The sequence below is a fragment of the Convolutriloba macropyga genome, chromosome 7 (assembly GCF_964194025.1).
Source record: "Convolutriloba macropyga chromosome 7, txConMacr16.3, whole genome shotgun sequence".
Classification (NCBI taxonomy): Eukaryota; Metazoa; Xenacoelomorpha; order Acoela; family Convolutidae; genus Convolutriloba; species Convolutriloba macropyga.
Genome location: NC_134474.1, coordinates 38,982,302 through 39,002,381, shown reverse-complemented (window position 1 = coordinate 39,002,381; position 20,080 = coordinate 38,982,302). Strand labels below are relative to the sequence as shown.

Here is a 20,080-nt window from a genome sequence, read left to right as displayed (position 1 = left end):
CCTAGTGGTTTTTGTTCACATGCGGATTTTTACATTGATTTTCTCTTTTATTTAAATTGTTTTAACTGATTTTATTGGAAATGTATTTCCCAATTCACTCATTGTCTGTTTTAGGTCTAGTTTTTGTTTAGTCAATGAAAATTCTTTGAATTGTACGTCAAGACTTGTCCTGCTATGTTTTTTTTTATTTCGTCGTCGCGATTTTTGTTACGACCATATGACGTCACAACCACTTCAGATCTGCTTTTTGTTCATGCAATTTCAACTAGAGTGCGTGGTGACGTCATTTTTTGCTCTTAGTGGAGCGAGTTTTTTGTTCTTTCGCGTGATTAAATTTTTGATCACACTTGACTTACCTCACTCTTAAAAATGGCTTCTTCACTATGAAATTGACTTTTTACTTCAATTCAAAGAGATAAGGTCAAGTGAATGTGTGTCACTCTAAATGAAGGTTATTTGAGAGCAGCTATTAGAGGCAGCAAAAATGCATACAGATTTTTAATCAAAATATAACATCAGCCTTTCATGAAAAGACGAATTTTTTTGGTCTGTTTTTTTACTGCTTTTTGAGATTACAGGTCTACGAAGCTTTTGAGGCTATTTTCTGGCAATCTGCCAGCTATGTTTTGGATATTTGGGTATCCGAGTTGATGATAAATGAGCTGTAAAGAGAGTGTAACAAAAGTTGAGACTAAATTTATAACTTCCATTTTCTACAGATTACAAAATTGCTGCTCACAAATTTATTTAGAGCTTACAAAGTATATGCTCAAACTGGTGAATTATATGAGGTTTTGAGTTACGGAACAACAGCGGAGGGTGAAATTTATTATTCAACATGATTATAAGGATATTTTTTTCATTAATGAATTTGAGAGCGTTCTGCACCGTCAAAACAAACAGAAATTTTTTAACCCCAGAGTTGTGTGCAAAAAGCACGGTTAGCTCTATAAATAAACATCCAAAATTTTTTGTAGATAAGGCAAAGTTAAACTAACGATTGTGGAATAATTGATCATTAAAAAGTAATCTTTAATTAAGCATTCCTTGAGCTTACGTGTTACTAAGTTTTAATAGCTCTCAGATGAGCCTAACTGTATGCTCTTGGTTTTGAGAATCCAAAGAATCTGGATTTTATGGGCGCTCTTTTGTAAAATTTTTTCACAAATTTTTCCATCACTTTGAGCTTTCGGAACTGGATGAACAGGCGCAACCCGATAGGCATTACGTTTTATTAGATGCCCTCAGCTTGTTTTAGTAGTTTTTCGAGTCTTTAGAGCTGAAACTGCTGGGAAGGCCTAAATTAGAGTTGAAAATGTTTTGAGGCCAAAATTGGTTCAATTGTTTTTTTTACAGTTTTCGTCATTTCTTAAGTTCTCTGTTGGATGGATCTGAAATTGACGTTTTTCAATTTTCATCAACTTTCCCGAGCCAATATTATTTCTTATGTCTATTTGTTGAGCTATTTGTTTTTGTATTGCAAACAAACAATCAAAAAGAAGGTAAGTAGTATAAGTAAATGACTAGTAGCATACCACGGGGGGGGGGGGGGGGGGGTCACGCACGGTTTAGTTCATGACATTTATTTTTATATCTTCAAAACCAATTCTTTGTCTCTAAAAAGTAGCCAAAAATCATCCTCAAGCCACGAAAAAAGTTTTGTTTTCCCCAAACTATCGAAAATTCAAAAGACAAACTTTCAAAAAACTCAAAAACAGCAAAAATTACCTTAGTAGTATAAGTAAATGACTAGTAGCATACCACAGGGGGGGGGGGCACGCACTGTAAAAAAACGACCCCATCATTTTTGGCCGAAAATTCAAAATTTCGAAAATTTTTAGAATCGATCCCCATTCAAAGGGAGGGTATAAATATTCATATTTGAGATAATTTTATAATTTTTTCGGCTTTTTGACCTTTGGTTATTTGGACAAAGTTCAAGTTCCTTCTGCGGTTGAACACGCGTCGTATTCAGACAACTACATGTACAAATAGACAGATTTGTACACTTTCGGCTGTCTGAACTATGGAGTTTAATTGTTTTAGTTTATAACTGAATACATGTACAAATAGACAGCTTTTGTGTTAACACAGACATAGCTTACTCATAACTGGAATACGTAATCAATTAGCCCGCTTTTGAATAATTGTAATCTATGCGCGTGCTAAGTTGATTTGTCTAAAATAAACGAGTTCTTTGCTTCGTGAGTAACTTTATCGTTTTATAACTCAGTATCCTCGTGATTTTTACGAGCGGTAACATTTGTCTAGACAATCAAGAATGTTAAAACTAATTGGGATTATTACTCATGTAAACAAATTATATTGTTAAGACTTTCAGTTGATCAGCTTTAGTTATCCAGGTTTATAAACCACGAAAGTTAACTTATGCTATTTTAAAACTTGCCAATTTTGAGACATACCTATAAGCGGAGGATATCCCAGGAGGCAGACAAATAATCAAGCCCTTCAGTGACGAACGATAGTTATCCAAAACAACTTCGGTGAGTTTATAAATCCGTTTTATAAATTTGAAATATTCTATCAAGACTCTGAGAGTGATTAGTTCGTTTCACTTTTCCATAACAGTTAATTGCTCTACTCTAATGAAGACAAGGTATCCTACCCCCACTTGATAAAGATTCGGTTTAAGATTAGCGTACGAATGTTTGATGCTCTACAAGGTAAACCGGATTGACTGGTTTTGTTTATCCCTAGTTCTCATTTCTCCACCAGGTAGCACATCCCCAGCTTCTTACTTTTAAAGTTTTAAAAAGAAGTCTGTGTTTAGGAATGCAACGTTGTTTGGCTTCAGGAATAAACGACCTAGAGGTTTGCTACACATGTTCGGGTTGTAGAGGGGTGGTAGTAATTGATCTGACCTTTTCGCCAGACGAACACTATGACCAGTGCAGCGCAGAAAACGCAACACAGATCGAAACCGAGATTATTCAAGCACAGCCCGAAACCCCAATACTCAGAAAAATTGATGGTCAAAGTCGAAACGAAAGCGACGTACATTCTTCTCGGGAAAAAATTTTCTTGGATCTGGAACCGAAAAATTCACAGTCGAGTTGTAAGAAGCGTTCTCAAATCCGCGAGTCAACTGACGAGGGGGAAAAGCCGAAGTTTCCAAGCGTGAAGGTTAAAGCAAGCAAAGAAAAGCAAAAAGGTGCCATGATAAAAAAAAACTCGAGTTCAACATCCAAGGTTGTCGAAAACTTTCGGCAGGTTTCTTGTTAAATACTACAAACAGTGACTGTTTGCTTGCTAATAAAGCAATTATTGTTGGGAAAATTGTTTTCATACATATAAGTTTTGTAAAACTATGTGATGTTGAGAAAATAACTATCAATTCTAATTTTCCCAGTGCTTTCTTTAACGCGTTTCCAAGGTTTGTGAGGTGGATGGATAACTCTAGTTTTCATAAATGACAAAATTTATCATTCTGTACACGCCAATAGGAAACAATTAGGAGACCTTTCGTAACTTCACGAGTTCTAACTTGTACATATCAAGAGTATTGGTGAAAAATAACTTGTGTATTGGATCTTAAGCTACCTGCTGGTTACCTAACCGAGTTTTAACTTGTACATATCAAGAGTATTGGTGAAAAATAACTTGTGTATTGGATCTTAAGCTACCTGCTGGTTACCTAAGCGAGTTTTAACTTGTAAATATCAAGGGTATTGGTGAAAAATAACTTGTGTATTGGATCTTAAGCTACCTGCTGGTTACCTAAGCGAGTTTTAACTTGTACATATCAAGAGTATTGGTGAAAAATAACTTGTGTATTGGATCTTAAGCTACCTGCTGGTTACCTAAGCGAGTTTTAACTTGTACATATCAAGGGTATTGGTGAAAAATAACTTGTGTATTGGATCCTAAGCTATCTAGTGGATACCTAAGCGAGTTTTAACTTGTACATATCAAGAGAAATGGTGAAAAATAACTTGTGTGTTGGATCTTAAGCTACCTAGTGGATACCTAACCGAGTTTTAACTTGTACATATCAAAAGTATTGGTGAAAAATAACTTGTGTATTGGATCGTAAGCTACCTAGTGGATACCTAAGCGAGTTTTAACTTGTACATAATAGGGGTATTGGTGACATTTTTGTGGCCGAACGAAGTAGTGTGGAGAGCAAAAGGGAGTGCAAAGCGGAGAGCAAGGTGGAGAGCAACGAGGAGAGCAAGTTGGAAACGGACTGCAAAAAAGGAATAATTCAGTTAGTCCTTTTGAGTTTTACATCTTCTTGACTAGTTTTTTGGGTTTTTTATTTCAAAACTCTCCTCTTTGTCTCATGGCATTTTAGTTTATCACCAATTTCTGATGTTGCTCACCTTTATATTTTTCTTTGTTGATAATTTCTATATATATTGGGAATTAATTTTAATATCTTGTCTGGAGTACAAAGTCTTGAGATAAACAGTCTGAAGAGTAGCAGGAACTGTACTCGCTTGACGCCAGTAAACTCCTTGCCTTCTTGACTTTGGCAACCCCAATGATTGAGAAGCGGACCTTGCTGGTTTAGAGAAAACCCATTGCGAAAATTAGACGGCACCAGTTCACAAACTTTTAACACGCACCACCATTCACAAACACTCACTGAGTTCACTTAGACACTTAGATCAGTTGTAGGGTAGATTATGACAGATTGCTACAATCGACACAGATGATCTACGGAGGTAACTATGAACATGTTCCTAATTTTTTCGAGACAAAAAGGAATTTTTGTTTGGCAATAAACATCAGCTACTTTTTTCATTTCCATCTGATAGCGCGGAAGCTTTTTAAACGCTTATACTATGGATTGAGGGCACTGAGGATAAAAATGACTTCGATATAAATTGATCAACTGCTTATATGTGAGCTTTTAAAAGACTTATACTATGAATTGAAGGTACTGAGGACAAAAATGACTTAGTTAATAATTGATCAACTGCTTATATGGGAACTTTTTTAAAAGACTTATACTATGGATTGAAGGTACTGAGGACAAAAAAGACTTAGATATAAATTGATCAACTGCTTATATGGGCGCTTTTAAAAGACTTATACTATGGATTGAAAGTACTGAGGACAAAAATGACTTAGTTAATAATTAATCAACTGCTTATATGGGAACTTTTAAAAGACTTATACTATGGATTGAAGGTACTGAGGTTAAAAAAGACTTAGTTATTAATTGATCAACTGCTTATATGGGAGCTTTTAAAAGACTTATGCAATGGATTGAAGGTACTGAGGATAAAAATGACTTAGATATAAATTGATCAACTGCTTATATGGGAGCTTTTAAAAGACTTATACTATGGATTGAAGGTACTGAGGTCAAAAAAGACTTAGATATAAATTGATCAACTGCTTATATGGGAGCTTTTAAAAGACCTATACTATGGATAGAAGGTACTGAGGACAAAAATGACTCAGTTAATAATTGATCAACTGCTTATATGGGAACTTTTAAAAGACTTATACTATGGATTGAAGGTACTGAGGTTAAAAAAGACTTAGTTATTAATTGATCAGCTACTAGTATGGGAGCTTTTAAAAGACTTATACAATGGATTGAAGGTACTGAGGATAAAAATGACTTAGATAAAAATTGATCAACTGCTTATATGGGAGCTTTTAAAAGACTTATACAATGGATTGAAGGTACTGAGGATAAAAATGACTTAGATATAAATTGATCAACTGCTTATATGGGAGCTTTTAAAAGACTTATACTATGGATTGAAGGTACTGAGGACAAAAAAGACTTAGATATAAATTGATCAACTGCTTATATGGGAGCTTTTAAAAGACTTATACTATGGATTGAATGTACTGAGGTTAAAAAAGACTTAGTTATTAATTGATCAGCTACTAGTATGGGAGCTTTTGAAAGACTTATACAATGGATTGAAGGTACTGAGGATAAAAATGACTTAGTTATTAATTGATCAGCTACTAGTATGGGAGCTTTTAAAAGACTTATACTGTGGATTGAAGGTACTGAGGATAAAAAAGACTTAGATATAAATTGATCAACTGCTTATATGGGAGCTTTTAAAAGACTTATACTATGGATTGAAGGTACTGAGGACAAAAATGACTTAGATATAAATTGATCAGCTACTAGTATGGGAGCTTTAAAAAGACTTATACAATGGATTGAAGGTACTGAGGATAAAAATGACTTACATATAAATTGATCAACTGCTTATTTGGGAGCTTTTAAAAGACTTATACTATGGATTGAAGGTACTGAGGACAAAAAAGACTTAGATATAAATTGATCAACTGCTTATATGGGAGCTTTTAAAAGACCTATACTATGGATTGAAGGTACTGAGGACAAAAATGACTTAGTTAATAATTGATCAGCTACTAGTATAGGAGCTTTTGAAAGACTTATACAATGGATTGAAGGTACTGAGGATAAAAATGACTTAGATATAAATTGATCAACTGCTTATATGGGAGCTTTTAAAAGACTTATACTATGGATTGAAGGTACTGAGGACAAAAAAGACTTAGTTATTAATTGATCAGCTACTAGTATGGGAGCTTTTAAAAGACTTATACTATGGATTGAAGGTACTGAGGATAAAAAAGACTTAGATATAAATTGATCAACTGCTTATATGGGAGCTTTTAAAAGACTTATACTATGGATTGAAGGTACTGAGGACAAAAATGACTTAGATATAAATTGATCAGCTACTAGTATGGGAGCTTTTAAAAGACTTATACAATGGATTGAAGGTACTGAGGATAAAAATGACTTAGATATAAATTGATCAACTGCTTATATGGGAGCTTTTAAAAGATTTATACTATGGATTGAAGGTACTGAGGACAAAAAAGACTTAGTTATTAATTGATCAGCTACTAGTATGGGAGCTTTTAAAAGACTTATACTATGGATTGAAGGTACTGAGGATAAAAAAGACTTAGATATTAATTGATCAACTGCTTATATGGGAGCTTTTAAAAGACTTAAACTATGAATTGAAAGTACTGAGGACAAAAATGACTTAGATATAAATTGATCAACTGCTTAAATGGGAGCTTTTAAAAGTCTTATACCATGGATTGAAGGTACTGAGGACAAAAAAGACTTAGATATAAATTGATCAACTGCTTATATGGGAGCTTTTAAAAGACTTATACTATGGATTGAAGGTACTGAGGTTCAAAAAAACTTAGATATAAATTGATCAACTGCTTATATACGAGCTTTTAAAAGACTTATACTATGGATTGAAGGTACTGAGGACAAAAAAGACTTAGTTAATAATTGATCAGCTACTAGTATGGGAGCTTTTAAAAGACTTATACTATGGATTGAAGGTACTGAGGATAAAAAAGGCTTAGATATAAATTGATCAACTGCTTATATGGGAGCTTTTAAAAGACGTTTACTATGGATTGAAGGTACTGAGGACAAAAAAGACTTAGATATAAATTGATCAACTGCTTATATGGTAGCTTTTAAAAGACTTATACTATGGATTGAAGGTACTGAGGATGAAAATGACTTTGATATAAATTGATTAACTGCTTCTATGTGATTTTTTAAAAGACTTATACTATGGATTGAAGGTACTGAGGATGAAAATGACTTAGATGTAAATTGATCAACTGCTTCTATGTGACTTTTTAAAAGACTTATACTATGGATTGAAGGTACTGAGGATAAAAAAGACTTAGATATAAATTGATCAACTGCTTATATGGGAGCTTTTAAAAGACTTATACTATGGATTGAAGGTATCGAAGACAAAAATGACTTAGATATAAATTGATCAACTGCTTATATGGGAGCTTTTAAAAGACTTATACTATGGATTGAAGGTACTGAGAACAAAAATGACATAAATATCAATTGATCAACTGCTTATAAGGGAGCTTTTAAAAGACTTATACTATGGATTGAAGGCACTGAGGATGAAAATGACTTAGATATAAACTGAATTTATAAACTGAAACTGCCTATGTGGGACCTTTAAAAGACTTATGCAGTACAATTTTTCTGCAACTCGAGTTGAAAAGATTTTTTTGTTTCCATCAAACGGGGAAAGCAAAACACAAGTCACAAAAACTAAAGCAGGGTTCTTTCACAGAGTTTAATTGTCGTCACTATCAGAGTCAATGTGTACTACTCTCCATTTCTTTATTCTATCTACCTTGATAGATTCTTTGTCTGATATCAGCTCCAGCGTTCGTTTTGCGCACTTTTTCATACTTTTTGAGGGTCCGGGATGGTTGATGGGTTGCTCTTCTGTTGAAGAGTTAGTAGAAACATGAATGGGGGATACGGGTCTTGGGTCTAGAAGACTAGGCGACGAACCTGATTCAGCAGCCTGATCGTCTATAAAGGAACATCTTTCAATTTCGTCGTCAATCACTTGTTGAGTCAGATTTGCAAAATCTGCAATGTCCGCTTCAAGCTCATCGTCACTGTAAACACGCTGGTTGAGACCGGGATCAGGCGGAGACCAGACTTCTGCTTACATTTGGGGACCTGTGTATTGAGTTGGTAGTTGACTTTCTGGCGTTAATGACTCGGCAACGTGTACAACAGTTTCTTCCTCGTCACTCGAACCCCAATCTGGATCCTGTACTACGTTACGCATGAACATTTCCTCGCGCAGACCGTGGTGGCCAAATGGTAGAGTTGTGATCTTGGTAGAGTTGTGACACAATTCTGGTGTTGATAAGTCGAACAGTTTCTCCTCCTGTGAGAACCTGTTTGTATAATTCATGTGTCATCATGCGCCTGGCGTCTTGCGTCACACCTTTCGCTGACTGCTTTGCAAGACCTAAAATAGAAGTTCGTGCTTTCTAGTTTTTGTTTTTCACTTTTTTTCTTTTGTTTCTTGGAAATTTAATGCTAAGTCGCTTTTTTCTTACTTTTTATCTGGTTTTTACTCATTCTGCTTTTTTATTTTCTTGGCTTTTTTAGGTTTAGAAAAAAAAGTTGACTAACCATCTGCCAGTTTGATGGAATCCAGTTTTGGCTTCAACCCCACAAACTCAGAAATCATCTTGCCTCCCATCTCATCTTTAAATTTTAGTGTCACCCTTGCGTTGCTTTGATCGTACATCTCGTGATTAGTTGGAAAGTTTGAGAAATCGAAAAGGTCCTTCACTGTGGTCTTCCGCTTCAAGTCTGCGAAAAAGTCGTTTGAGAAAATTTCATAGACAAACGAGTCCGTGTCCGAGTACAGTAGTTTACAATTGAAGTGTTTCTTCATTGTATTGTAGTGGAAGTCGTACATGAATTTCTTCGAAAGATCTAAGATGCAAGCACCTACGATAGTTGGTTTGTCCCACTCTATTTCAGTCTGATTCAAGCTTATCGTTGCCAAGTTCTCATCAATGATTTTGAACGACTTCATCTGTAGAGCGCTGGTCCATTTCAGTGTCTCTTCTTCACTTCGAGCCAGTTTTACTTTTATGCGATTGCGTTTCCCCTCACACGTTTTCCCAAATGTGCTGTTCACCATTAATTTATAGAAGTTCTCCTCAAACTTGTTCTTGGCTTGCTTTCGCTTCTGAGTGTCCAACTTTACATATGGCGCCAGCCATTTCGACTGGTTAAAAGCGAGTGATCGATGTAGTTTTTCAACTTTCAACCCCAACTGCACGTAGAGCTTCAATGTTTGATAGTGCAAAATGTAGTTCTTTTTGGGGAACAAGGTCTGGATCAATTTGTTACTCGAAGGCGGCGCATTCATCTGCATATCATTCAAAAGCTCTTCCTGATAGTCACCCAACCAGCATGCGTCAACTTTCTGTTTTGTTGGGGCCAAGGGAAAATCTGAATGAAGATCATGAAGTTCATCTGGGTACGACAAATCCACTTCTAATACGTAGCCAATATCGCTATCGTCAGGTGTCTCCAACACGCTTTGGATGAACGCTTTTTGAATTTCAGAATCCCAGTTTCCGTCAGTGTACTCAAAATTGTTCAATGGCAATGGAAACTTTTCCATTATGCCCCCATACAAATTGTTTGCATCAATCATTACTATGAAGGTTGAGGGTGCTTTGGGGTTGAAAGTTGGTAAATATTTGTTGTTCGCAACCGCCAACCGCTTATTGTATATCGAGCTTACGCCACCACGAATCAATCCTTCTACCATATCCAATTGTTCCCTCTCTTTTAGGAGTCTCAAGGGCGCTTTACATAACTTTAGCATAGCATCACCAGAGAGATTGGAAGCGGTATAGTACTGACAGCAATCAAGTCCGTATGTTTCGTAACACACCTTGCGGAAGCAGAGCATAACTGCAGCTGGTAGAAACACATCAGTTTTGAGATACAAACTATTGTAATCTTCAATTGTTTCACATTGAAACTTCTCGAAAACTTCTAGCATGTTTGTACTCGTCTTCTGTAACACTCACTTGATACTGTTGGAGACTATTCATCCACTTTTCTCGTGGTGGGAGTGTGGTCTCTTTCAGCTTATTGAAATTATCAATGTAACAATAGGGGGAAAATCCCTTCCGTTTCAACATCTGCACTGAACTTTCTGGCCAATCCTTAAAGTGATACTAAAGTGATATTCAAGCAAAATAAACTGATCGGAGGGTAAGTTTTGTGCTAGAGAATCTAATGACGAGGCCATGAAACGAAATGAGTCTAGTAGCCTGATATACTCAAACACCGGTTTGATCACTCCATTCTTGTCCTGACGGTTGTAGACTAGAACCCCAATTTCCAGAGCTATATCTTTACCATCTGTATTCGGAACAATTGATACAGTATTCCTCATGTTGCTACCCTGGAGAGCAAGAATTACATGGTGAAGATCGTAGTTTGAGAGATTGTGTGCAAATAGCGGAGTATAGTTAAGAAACCTCCTGTTAATGTTACAAGTGTTATGCGCCCATCCGAGGAATTCTCCAGTGAAGTGACAATGATCTAGAACTGTCGGGTTATTAAAATTGTGTTCCAATGGTTCTTCACATATCCAACAATTAGCGGCTTCTTCTTTCGCGATGAGAGTCTGGCCAGAGAAATATTTGTGTTGCTGTTTAACACTGTAAACTCGTTTTGCTATGGTTTCCAAAGACTGAACAAATTGTTCCATGACCTTCGGTCCTGTCAAACATTCAAAATGAAACGGTTCAGTTTGGTTTTGAGCCACAATCAACATTGCATAGCTACACGGTTTATGTACTTCTATTGTTCTTGTTTCTGATTTGGTTGGGTTGTTTTGACATCCTGAGACAGGTTCAATTATTGACTCCAAGTCAAAAAAGCCAACAATTGGAGCAAACCAACGGGACTGAAACTTTTTGTAGTAAACCGTTGTGTTTTTTGGCATTCGCACGATTGCTGGTTTGTTCTTCAAGCAAAGTTCTAAATGTTTTTCGTATCGTTCTTTTGAGGTGCAAACATGAAAACAGTTTCTACAAATATGATTATCTGCTCTCACTACTCGTTCCTTGACTTTATGAATAAGAGATCGCAAGTTTCTGATTAAAACGTAGTAATGCATTTGACCGTCGCTAAAAAGAAGAAGGTCCATGTTGAGTTCACAATTTTGTTTTTTAGAAACTCGGAATGGTATCAGACCGTTCTCAGCGTAGCTAAAATATTCAACCTTTTTTGTTTTTTTCATCTTTTTTCCCCTCATTTGCTTGTGTGCCATAATCTTCTTTTTAGTTTTAAAGTTTTTCGAAAAGAAAGATTTTTCACTTACCGAAAAACGTTGACGCAGACATTGTTTAGCTCTTCAAAGCGAGTCATCTGGTGGAAGCCCATAGGCATGTCAAACACACCATCTGCTTGTTTTGCAAGCGGGTTGTCTGGTCCATATGATACTGGGCTGGTTATCCTGCGTGCCGGTGCACCAGGAGGAAGAAGTCGAGGGCCAAACTTCAAATGGTAGGCGGCAGTATAGCAATACAGAAAACAATTCTCGTCTTCTCTGTTTCTGATGTTCAGTAGAGAGCATGTGCGCGCTAGATTGCCTGGAAGCGCCAAATATGACGATGCCCTTATCGGTTTAGCTTTTGCTGATCGGATTTCAATATTGACAATTTGGTTGAGAGTCCAACCGCTACCATGGGAAGCAAAATTGTTGAGCGCTAGGAGCATCTATTCTACCATTGCATGGAAGGTTTTATCTGCAAGACCACCGAAATCCACTCGTTCCATTTTTGATGCAACATGAATCGAAATTCTATCGGAATGGCTTGATGATAGATCATCATCGGTTTTCATGGGTTTGACGAGATCGATAACTGAGTTGAACTGAACTTTTTGTGAGTGTTGCTGAACACTAATGTTGATAATGTTTTCAATCTCTCGGCGTTTTAGCTGCATAACGTGTAATAGATCAACGTCTCTTGACCCGACAATAATCTCATAGACTTTCAGTGTATCGCCGAAAGCGCGTTCGCTTGGTATGATGCCTGAGTCCTGTAGGTTGTTTGCATCTACACTCCAAGCTGGTAGACCGTGGAAATTGTTCATGTGCTCAAGATAATCAGCGTCACGTGGAAAACATTTTTGACAGTATATGCAGTATCGTGGACTGGTCGACTCATGCTGCACAGTCATGTGTGCTGTTAGCTCATACAGGCTTCTCGTGGTGAAGCCACATTCAGTGCACTCGAATGAGTTTGCTTGAGGATAGATCTTATGCACTTCTTTCCGATGTCGACGAACGCTTCTTCTATTTGCCAGTAGTTTATGACAAATTTCTTACTTGGCTTGCCCCATCCCACAAAATTGATTGTTGCTGTAAGAGAGTAACGGTGAAAGGAACGATTAATTAAAAAGTTTAGAAGTGACAAAAATGTATCAAGTTTGAATCAACTGAACGCAAAGTGTAAGGCAAAAAGCAATGAGTAATTTTTCAGTCCGGGGAACCCCGCTTTCAACAATTTGATTGGCCAATCGGATGCAAGCAAGCTGTCTCTTTTTTGTTTGTTTTTGTCGAGGGGCCATCGCGTTACAGTGACGCAATTCAACCTGGTAGCGTTATTTTTTTTTTACATAGTGCACTCGGGTCCAGACAAGAATTTGTTTACAAGCCATCAATCCAAGTCTGAAGAACTGAATTTGTTTACAAGCCATCAACGTTTGTTTTAGTTTAAAGATTTAGTTTGTTTTTCCAGGGGAGGGGGAATTTAGTTCTTTATGAAGGTGAATCTTTGGTTAGTGAGTCATAAACCTAACTAAAAAAGAAAGCGTGTATAATTGTTTACTTCATATGTTTTATAAAAGACAACAGCTGAATTTCATTGATATCGAGAATGAATGGAAAGTTATCATTGAGAACACAATGAGCTATATAAATGCAATAAAGTCCACACATTTGAGAGTCTGCACTTTGTAGGGGTTTATTTGAGTCACGTCTGTCTTCCATGAGGTCCACTATAATGCTATCATTAGTGCTTTGTCGAAATCGGTCTGATATGTGTTTATATTAATAGAGAGGTAATGCCAGCGGGTCGGCAAAGTATGTTATTGGGTAGGCATATCTCTTTGCAAGCACAATCCAATGAGATCCAGGTGAAGAGGCTGGTGAAGCGTTAACGATAGCAAATGAGTTGGTTGGCATGTGCAAGGGGAAATTGTCAGCTGCATAAACCCCGTTGAATTTAAACATCAAATGAGCGGATTGTAGAATCAATTTGAATATTTTATCTTCATCCATTAGATTATAGGAAGATCGTTTTTGGAAACGTTTCTCGAAGAATCGATATAAACTGTTAAACATTTCTCCCCGAGAAATAAAATTTCAATGTTGCGGGGCAACGCTGCACCGAACTTGAGTTCCACAGATAATGAAGAGTTTGTTAGCTCGGGATGAATAAAATCATGCGTGGCTTCTTGAGTGCTGGTGAGATCAAACACCATAATGTAATGGTTAGGAAAATCAGATAGAGATATCCCGTGACCATTTTCTACATAAGCTAGTGCAGCCATCGAGTTGTAGTATAGTCGTTTATTATCAGTTGTTGATATTGGTGTACCAACTGTGGCGAACCCATTTCGGTAAATTATTATCTCATTCAAATCAAACTTCTGGTATGAAAATGGATTGAGCATATTAGTACCGATGAACGCATCGCTGCGGCACATGGTGACTATTAGTCTACGAATAGGTTCTTTTGTGAAAATATCCTCCTGCTTCCAGCTCTGTTGCCCAGCTGTTGCTAGAAAAGATTTCGAAATAACTTCATTATATCGGTACATTGCAGGTGTCTTGAGAAGTGTTTTCTCGATTGCACCAAGGACGATATCGGAGACTGTCATTTTTCGCACGAACAAATTTGCTTCATCGATTTTGCTTTTATAGTGTTTAGCCCCGTCTTCACTCACAATCGCAAAGTCAGCCTGTGATCGTCGGAAAGAAATTCGCAGCGTTACTCCACTCGTTAGATGCTTCTCGCATGAAAAGAAATCGTTAGCTATTTTTCCATACATAGTGAGTTGAGCAGATCTTCTCAGTTTCTTGTCGAGCTGTGATTGTAGCGGCTGGGACGCCTGTTGGGTCTGCTTCATAATCATATCCTTGACATTTCAGCCAGGTTTTTTTCGCATCCGATCCATGAGAAAATTCTGTTTCTATGAAACTTTTGTGTGCGTAGTGCCCATTGGCGGAAGAAATTTTGATGCCGTTTGCTGACACTATGCAATCGGCGAAAAGGGAATGTAAGACATTATTGGCTAGATGTGGCGTGTCACTGTTGTTGGCATCTCCCGTGGTGAAGCGTAAATCGTTTCAATTATTTCGAACAACTCGAAATTTGATTTCCAGATAAATTTTCTGTAGGTCGATGAAGTTATTTCTCACCGACTATTTCAAACTCTAACGAAGATCCAGTGGGCGAGTACAAAGGTCCTGTTTTTTGCTCGAACGATTGATCAAATGGTACAAGAAGGGGAGGTTTCTCGAACAAGTCTAATGAGCTATGTGTTGCCTCTGTGGGAATAACAATGTTAGTACGCATTTTTTACTTTTGAGAAGAAATCTGATCGACTCCTTTGTGGCTTCGTTTTTCGCGAAATGATCTTTTTCTTTGGTGGAGACTGCTTTTTGTATGCTTTCTTCGACCTTCTTCGATAGATTGCTTTTCGTCCTCGTTGAAGTGCTCCTCCGATTTGTTTTCTCGCTGTTTTTGCAACTACTTTTCAGAGCTTGCTTCGCTGATTTCTTTTTTGTTGCAAATTCTAATAACTCTGGTGCACCTTGCACTAGCAATTCTCTTCCAATTGTTTTTGCTGCTGGCCAAATAAGTCGTCGGGCTAGGGGTAATGCAACACGTCCAATGCCAGCAGCTAATGCGCCGAATCCACTTCCTCTTTGTCTATAATGTCCTGAGAAAGGGGGCATTGAATTGGATGCTTGATTATTATAATAAGCTTCCATCAGTTAGCTTGTTCTCTGGAATTTGAGACTTATAACAACTTTACCAATTCCAGTGAAAGGGATCAGTTTCCCAGTTTCACTTCTCAGCTCAACTTTGATGCTCTGGATATTGTTTCAAAGTAAACGCTTGTAGTCCAAGTTTGTATAAGTTCTATGGTGAATAGGTGCTACTGTGTTGAGGCTACCGTTTCTCAGACGTCTCTCCGATTCAATGCTTTTGAGAATGGGTGCACGTGAGTCACCCACATGTTGATTCTCAATAATATCAAGGTACACAAAAAAAGCTGTGACCAACATGTTATATCAACAGGGAAAATACCAAAATGTCTGTTAGGAGTGCTCGGGGTCCCATTTTCGAAGTTTGTCTTGTAACCAATGTGAACAAAACCATTGTGTGCAGGGTCCGGGGTCCCCTTGAAACCAAGAATGCTGGGAATTTCATCGTCTTGAAACGACAATCCCTCATTTTCCCCAAATGTTAACACAAGCTTTTGCGTTATGTCAAACTTTCGATCGAACTGTTTTAGTTTTGCAATGCGAACAATCTCCGAGACTAGATCTTCCCAGCTGTTGTAAATACCAGTCCGAATTTTTCTGAGTTGTCCTGATCGATTACTCGACTCATTTGGATTGGTCATTGAATTCTTGTATACAACTATTTCTCCAGAGTTTACGTTATTGATGTTTGATGGAAAAGATAGAGATGTCAATGCTACTTGCCATTCTCCCTGTAAGTGTATCGGTTGTGATAATTGGTTCCGAAATGATGCCATAGTATTTCCATTAAAAACGTCCATTGATGCATTTGATAACAAGTCAGTTGTAAACTCATTGCTGTTAGAAATCATTGCTCCTCTTCAGTGTTTAACGCATCAACTTGTACTAATTCCGGTTCGTAAAACTTCCCAAGGATTTTAACGTTGTTTGCGTCAATCAGATTGTAGGTAGGTGGACTTGTTGTAGCCAATCTTAGTACTATGAAAATTTCGTCTGTATAATTCTGAGTATAACCTTTTCTGAAGGTATCGTCTGGTTTCGCTATTCGTACCAGGTCCCCCTCTTCAAATCGTGGTTTATATTTATTGTTGTTCAAAGCAATCGAAATTAAAAATTTTTCATGTTTTTTGAATACTTTATTTGGGGCTAACTTTGCAACGCGGTTAACACGACTGTTAATGATATTTACGAAATTGGGAAGCTCCTTTGTATAGTTCCAAGTCCATTTTTCTTCCAAGTATCTGTCTATAATGTTTTTAAGTGAGCGAATATTTCTTTCCGCAAACGCAGATTTGGTTTCGTTTTCGGTTGTATACAAATGAATCTTCTTGTTTTCACAGAATGTTTTGAACTCGCCCTTGAATTCGGTGCCTTTGTCTGTCCACACTTTCTCTGGTTGTTTCGTCTTTATCATTTGTTTGAAGGCTTCAACGCAATCCTATGAATACATCGTTCTGAGTGGTTGAACACGTAAATAGCGTGATAAAACGTCAACTGCAATCAATAGGTATTTGACCCCATTGTTGTGCTTGGCTATTTTGTCCATATAGGCTACATCCATGGACCAGATTTCGTTTATTCTGTAAGCAACTACCTTCAATCGTGGAAAACTTTTCCGGAATTGACGACATTTAGTGTATGAGTTCTTCGATTGAAGGAATTTTTCAATTTTTTTGTGGCAAAAGCCGCTTTCCTCTTTTATGTTAGCAACACTTCTAAATGCTGCTTTTCCTTTCGTGTAAACTTTATTTAGTGTTTTGATTTCCGCTGAATAGAGTTTTCCAGCCTGTTGGATCTTTAATTTCTTCTTCTGCGTCTGCGAAGCCTTCCTCATCAAAGCTAGCAGTCTCTGTTTTTCTGCTCTCTCGATAGCAGGTTTCTGTTCACTGGCTGCTCCATCTGGAAACTGACGTAGTTTTTGCTCTTTCGGAATTTTAATGAACTTCTTTGCGTAAGTATTACAAGTGAGATGTGGTGCAAGGTTCAAATAATTCAATACTTGATAATCGTCAGGCAAAAGTTTTGATGATGTTTGTTGTAATGCGTAGAGGAAAGTTGATGCTGGAATGTCGGTGTTCCTTCCATTAATTAGGATTTTACCTTCAACGTCCATTGAAATGTTGCGTGATCCGTTGATTTTCTTCAAAATTATTTTTGCTTTTCCAAATTTGTCTTTTTCGAGAAAATCTATATCATCGATCACACTCTGACTAATTTCATCAAACTCTTTTCGTTTAGTGTCGTCTGGGATGCTTTGTTGCTTTTCTTCTTCATCCGAAACCATGACGTCATCTGTCTGTTGCTCTGTGTTCTGCTGTATGACCGCTTCTGGTGGCTCTTGTTTTGAAGTTCTCTGTAGAAGGGATAGTTGTTTCGACTTGTTTTTTGTTAGTGGATTGTTTAATATTTGCGAAACTTGGGGTTGTTCAGTTGTAAAGATGTTGCGAGGAATGAGCACAAATTCCTCAGTTGGCATTTTTCTGTAGATACTCTAGACAAGGTCTGGCAATTAGTTGAATCAGAGAATGCCCTCTCGTTGTCTGGAATAATTTACTTCTTTCTAGCGCACTAAAATATTTTTCAGAAAGTTGTCGTAGTTGAGGTTCAAATTGTTATAGTTCTTTCTTGTTGAATGGGACAACACCAGAGAGCACGTTCATTACACAATCGCTTAGGAACCAAACGATTTCAATATCTTGGGCTAGAAAAATTCTCTTGCTTTTCGATTTGGGGTTGCTGTTAACGCACCAACGCTTCAGCATAAGCAAATGTCTCTTTTTCATTCGTAATTGGTGTAATAACAGCTTCCTCCGAAGGAATATAGAATATTGATGGTTCGGGACCAATGAGTTGAGAAGAAAATCGTAAGCCTTGACTTGTTTTAGGATCCAGGTCAATGATTAAATGTCCATAGGGTTGAGCTGTTGCTAATTTGTATGCGTCCTTGAGTAATTGGAGACAGTTTAACTGTTTTCCGAGGTATTCTTTTTGCTGAATGTCACGCAATGATTTGAATAAAACTATATGAGTTGTGTTTAGATCAATTGTCCTCGACCATTTACTCTGTTGGAATAAGTTGTGTTTGACGTAGATCACATGAAGTTTTCTGTGTCTTCCTGACGTTGCTATTTTTACAAACTCCTTATCGTTAAAGATTTCCTCGCATGAGTCATCATAAACGAGCAGACAGTCCGAAAGCTTTTTCGTTATATCCAATCCGGAATACTTGATGAACTCAATGTGCGGTATTTTTTGTTGCATAGCTGTAAATATGTCCTGGAAATTTTTGTAGAAGTAATAAATTTGAGAAATGCTGGGTAGAAGGACCTACCTTGCAGCATGTTGAATATGAGGTCAGTTTTCCGAGAACCACTTGGACCTACAACCGCCATGAAGATCCTATCGTTTGTGAGAATGACTTTATTCATAATTTAGGATTTGGTAAGATATAACCAACTAGACTCGAAAGCAGTGCAATCCAAATTGATTTCTCTTCGCAACTCTCCGATATCAAGAATAGCATGGCAAAACAGAGACTAATCATGAGCACTATATTACTCACTTAAACGAAAAATATAATCTCTTATCGAGGGACTACGGTATTGGAACAGCAACGCCATGGAGGTCTCTCTCGGTTTCCATCATCAAAAACCAAGTTTGTAATACCCCCATCAATTTCGTCTCTCGTAACTCGGGTACTCATTGAAACAGTTTTATCGATTTTTACCTAACGTCTGTTTTCTGGAACTGTAATTTGAAAAATGATCTTGCTAGACAATTTTTCCAAGCTCATGTTCTGATTTTGTCTTCATATATTGTCCCATCGCGCCCAAGGGCTTTTCTGAAGAAATTTAGTGGCGAAATGTAAAGATTTGGAGGGGGTCGTTTTTTTACCGTGCGTGACCCCCCCGTGGTATGCTACTAGTCATTTACTTATTGTCTCATCGCGCCCAAGGGCTTTTCTGAAGAAATTTAGTGGCGAAATGTAAAGATTTAGAGGGTGTCGTTTTTTTACCGTGCGTGACCCCCCCGTGGTATAAATATGAATATTTTTACCCTCCCTTTGAATGGGGATCGATTCTAAAAATTTTCGAAATTTTGAATTTTCGGCCAAAAATGAGGGGGTCGTTTTTTTACAGTGCGTGACCCCCCCCCCCCCCCCCCCCGTGGTATGCTACTTGTCATTTACTTATACTACTAAGGTAATTTTTGCTGTTTTTGAGTTTTTTGAAAGTTTGTCTTTTGAATTTTCGATATTTTGGGGAAAACAAAACTTTTTTCGTGGCTTGAGGATGATTTTTGACTACTTTTTAGAGACAAAGAATTGGTTTTGAAGATATAAAAATAAATGTCATGAAATAAAGACTTCGAAGTAAAATTTGCTATTTTAGCGACTTTTCAATACAAATTGCATTTTTAAACTATTTCAAAGTTTTCGGAATTTGTTGAAAAAGTTTTGGAGATAATAAATGTATTTTTAAATTGTTTTTAAATGAATAATTAGAATGAGTTATGTTTGGTGAATTTGATAGGAAGGCTTAAATCCAAGGCCAAAAGCCTGCCTTCGAATAATTTAAAACCCAGAGATTCCATATTTTTCTGCATTTTGCGTTCTGCTTGCGAATTTGACTAATTGGTGAAGATCGTTAAAAACTTGTTTTGTTAATGCCAATGTAATGGCTGTTTTCCAG

At 37.1% G+C, this 20,080-nt stretch overlaps 1 protein-coding gene across 1 annotated transcript; it reads right to left on the bottom strand.

Moving 5' to 3' along the window:
• Positions 1 to 8,975: 8,975 nt before the first annotated feature.
• LOC142343026 (uncharacterized) lies at positions 8,976 to 11,730 on the bottom strand. The gene is made up of 3 exons (XM_075394711.1): positions 11,709 to 11,730; positions 10,668 to 11,104; positions 8,976 to 10,391 (listed from the first exon to the last, which is right to left on the bottom strand). The coding sequence occupies exons 1-3, from the start codon at positions 11,728 to 11,730 to the stop codon at positions 8,976 to 8,978; spliced, it is 1,875 nt and encodes a 624-aa protein (XP_075250826.1).
• Positions 11,731 to 20,080: the final 8,350 nt, after the last annotated feature.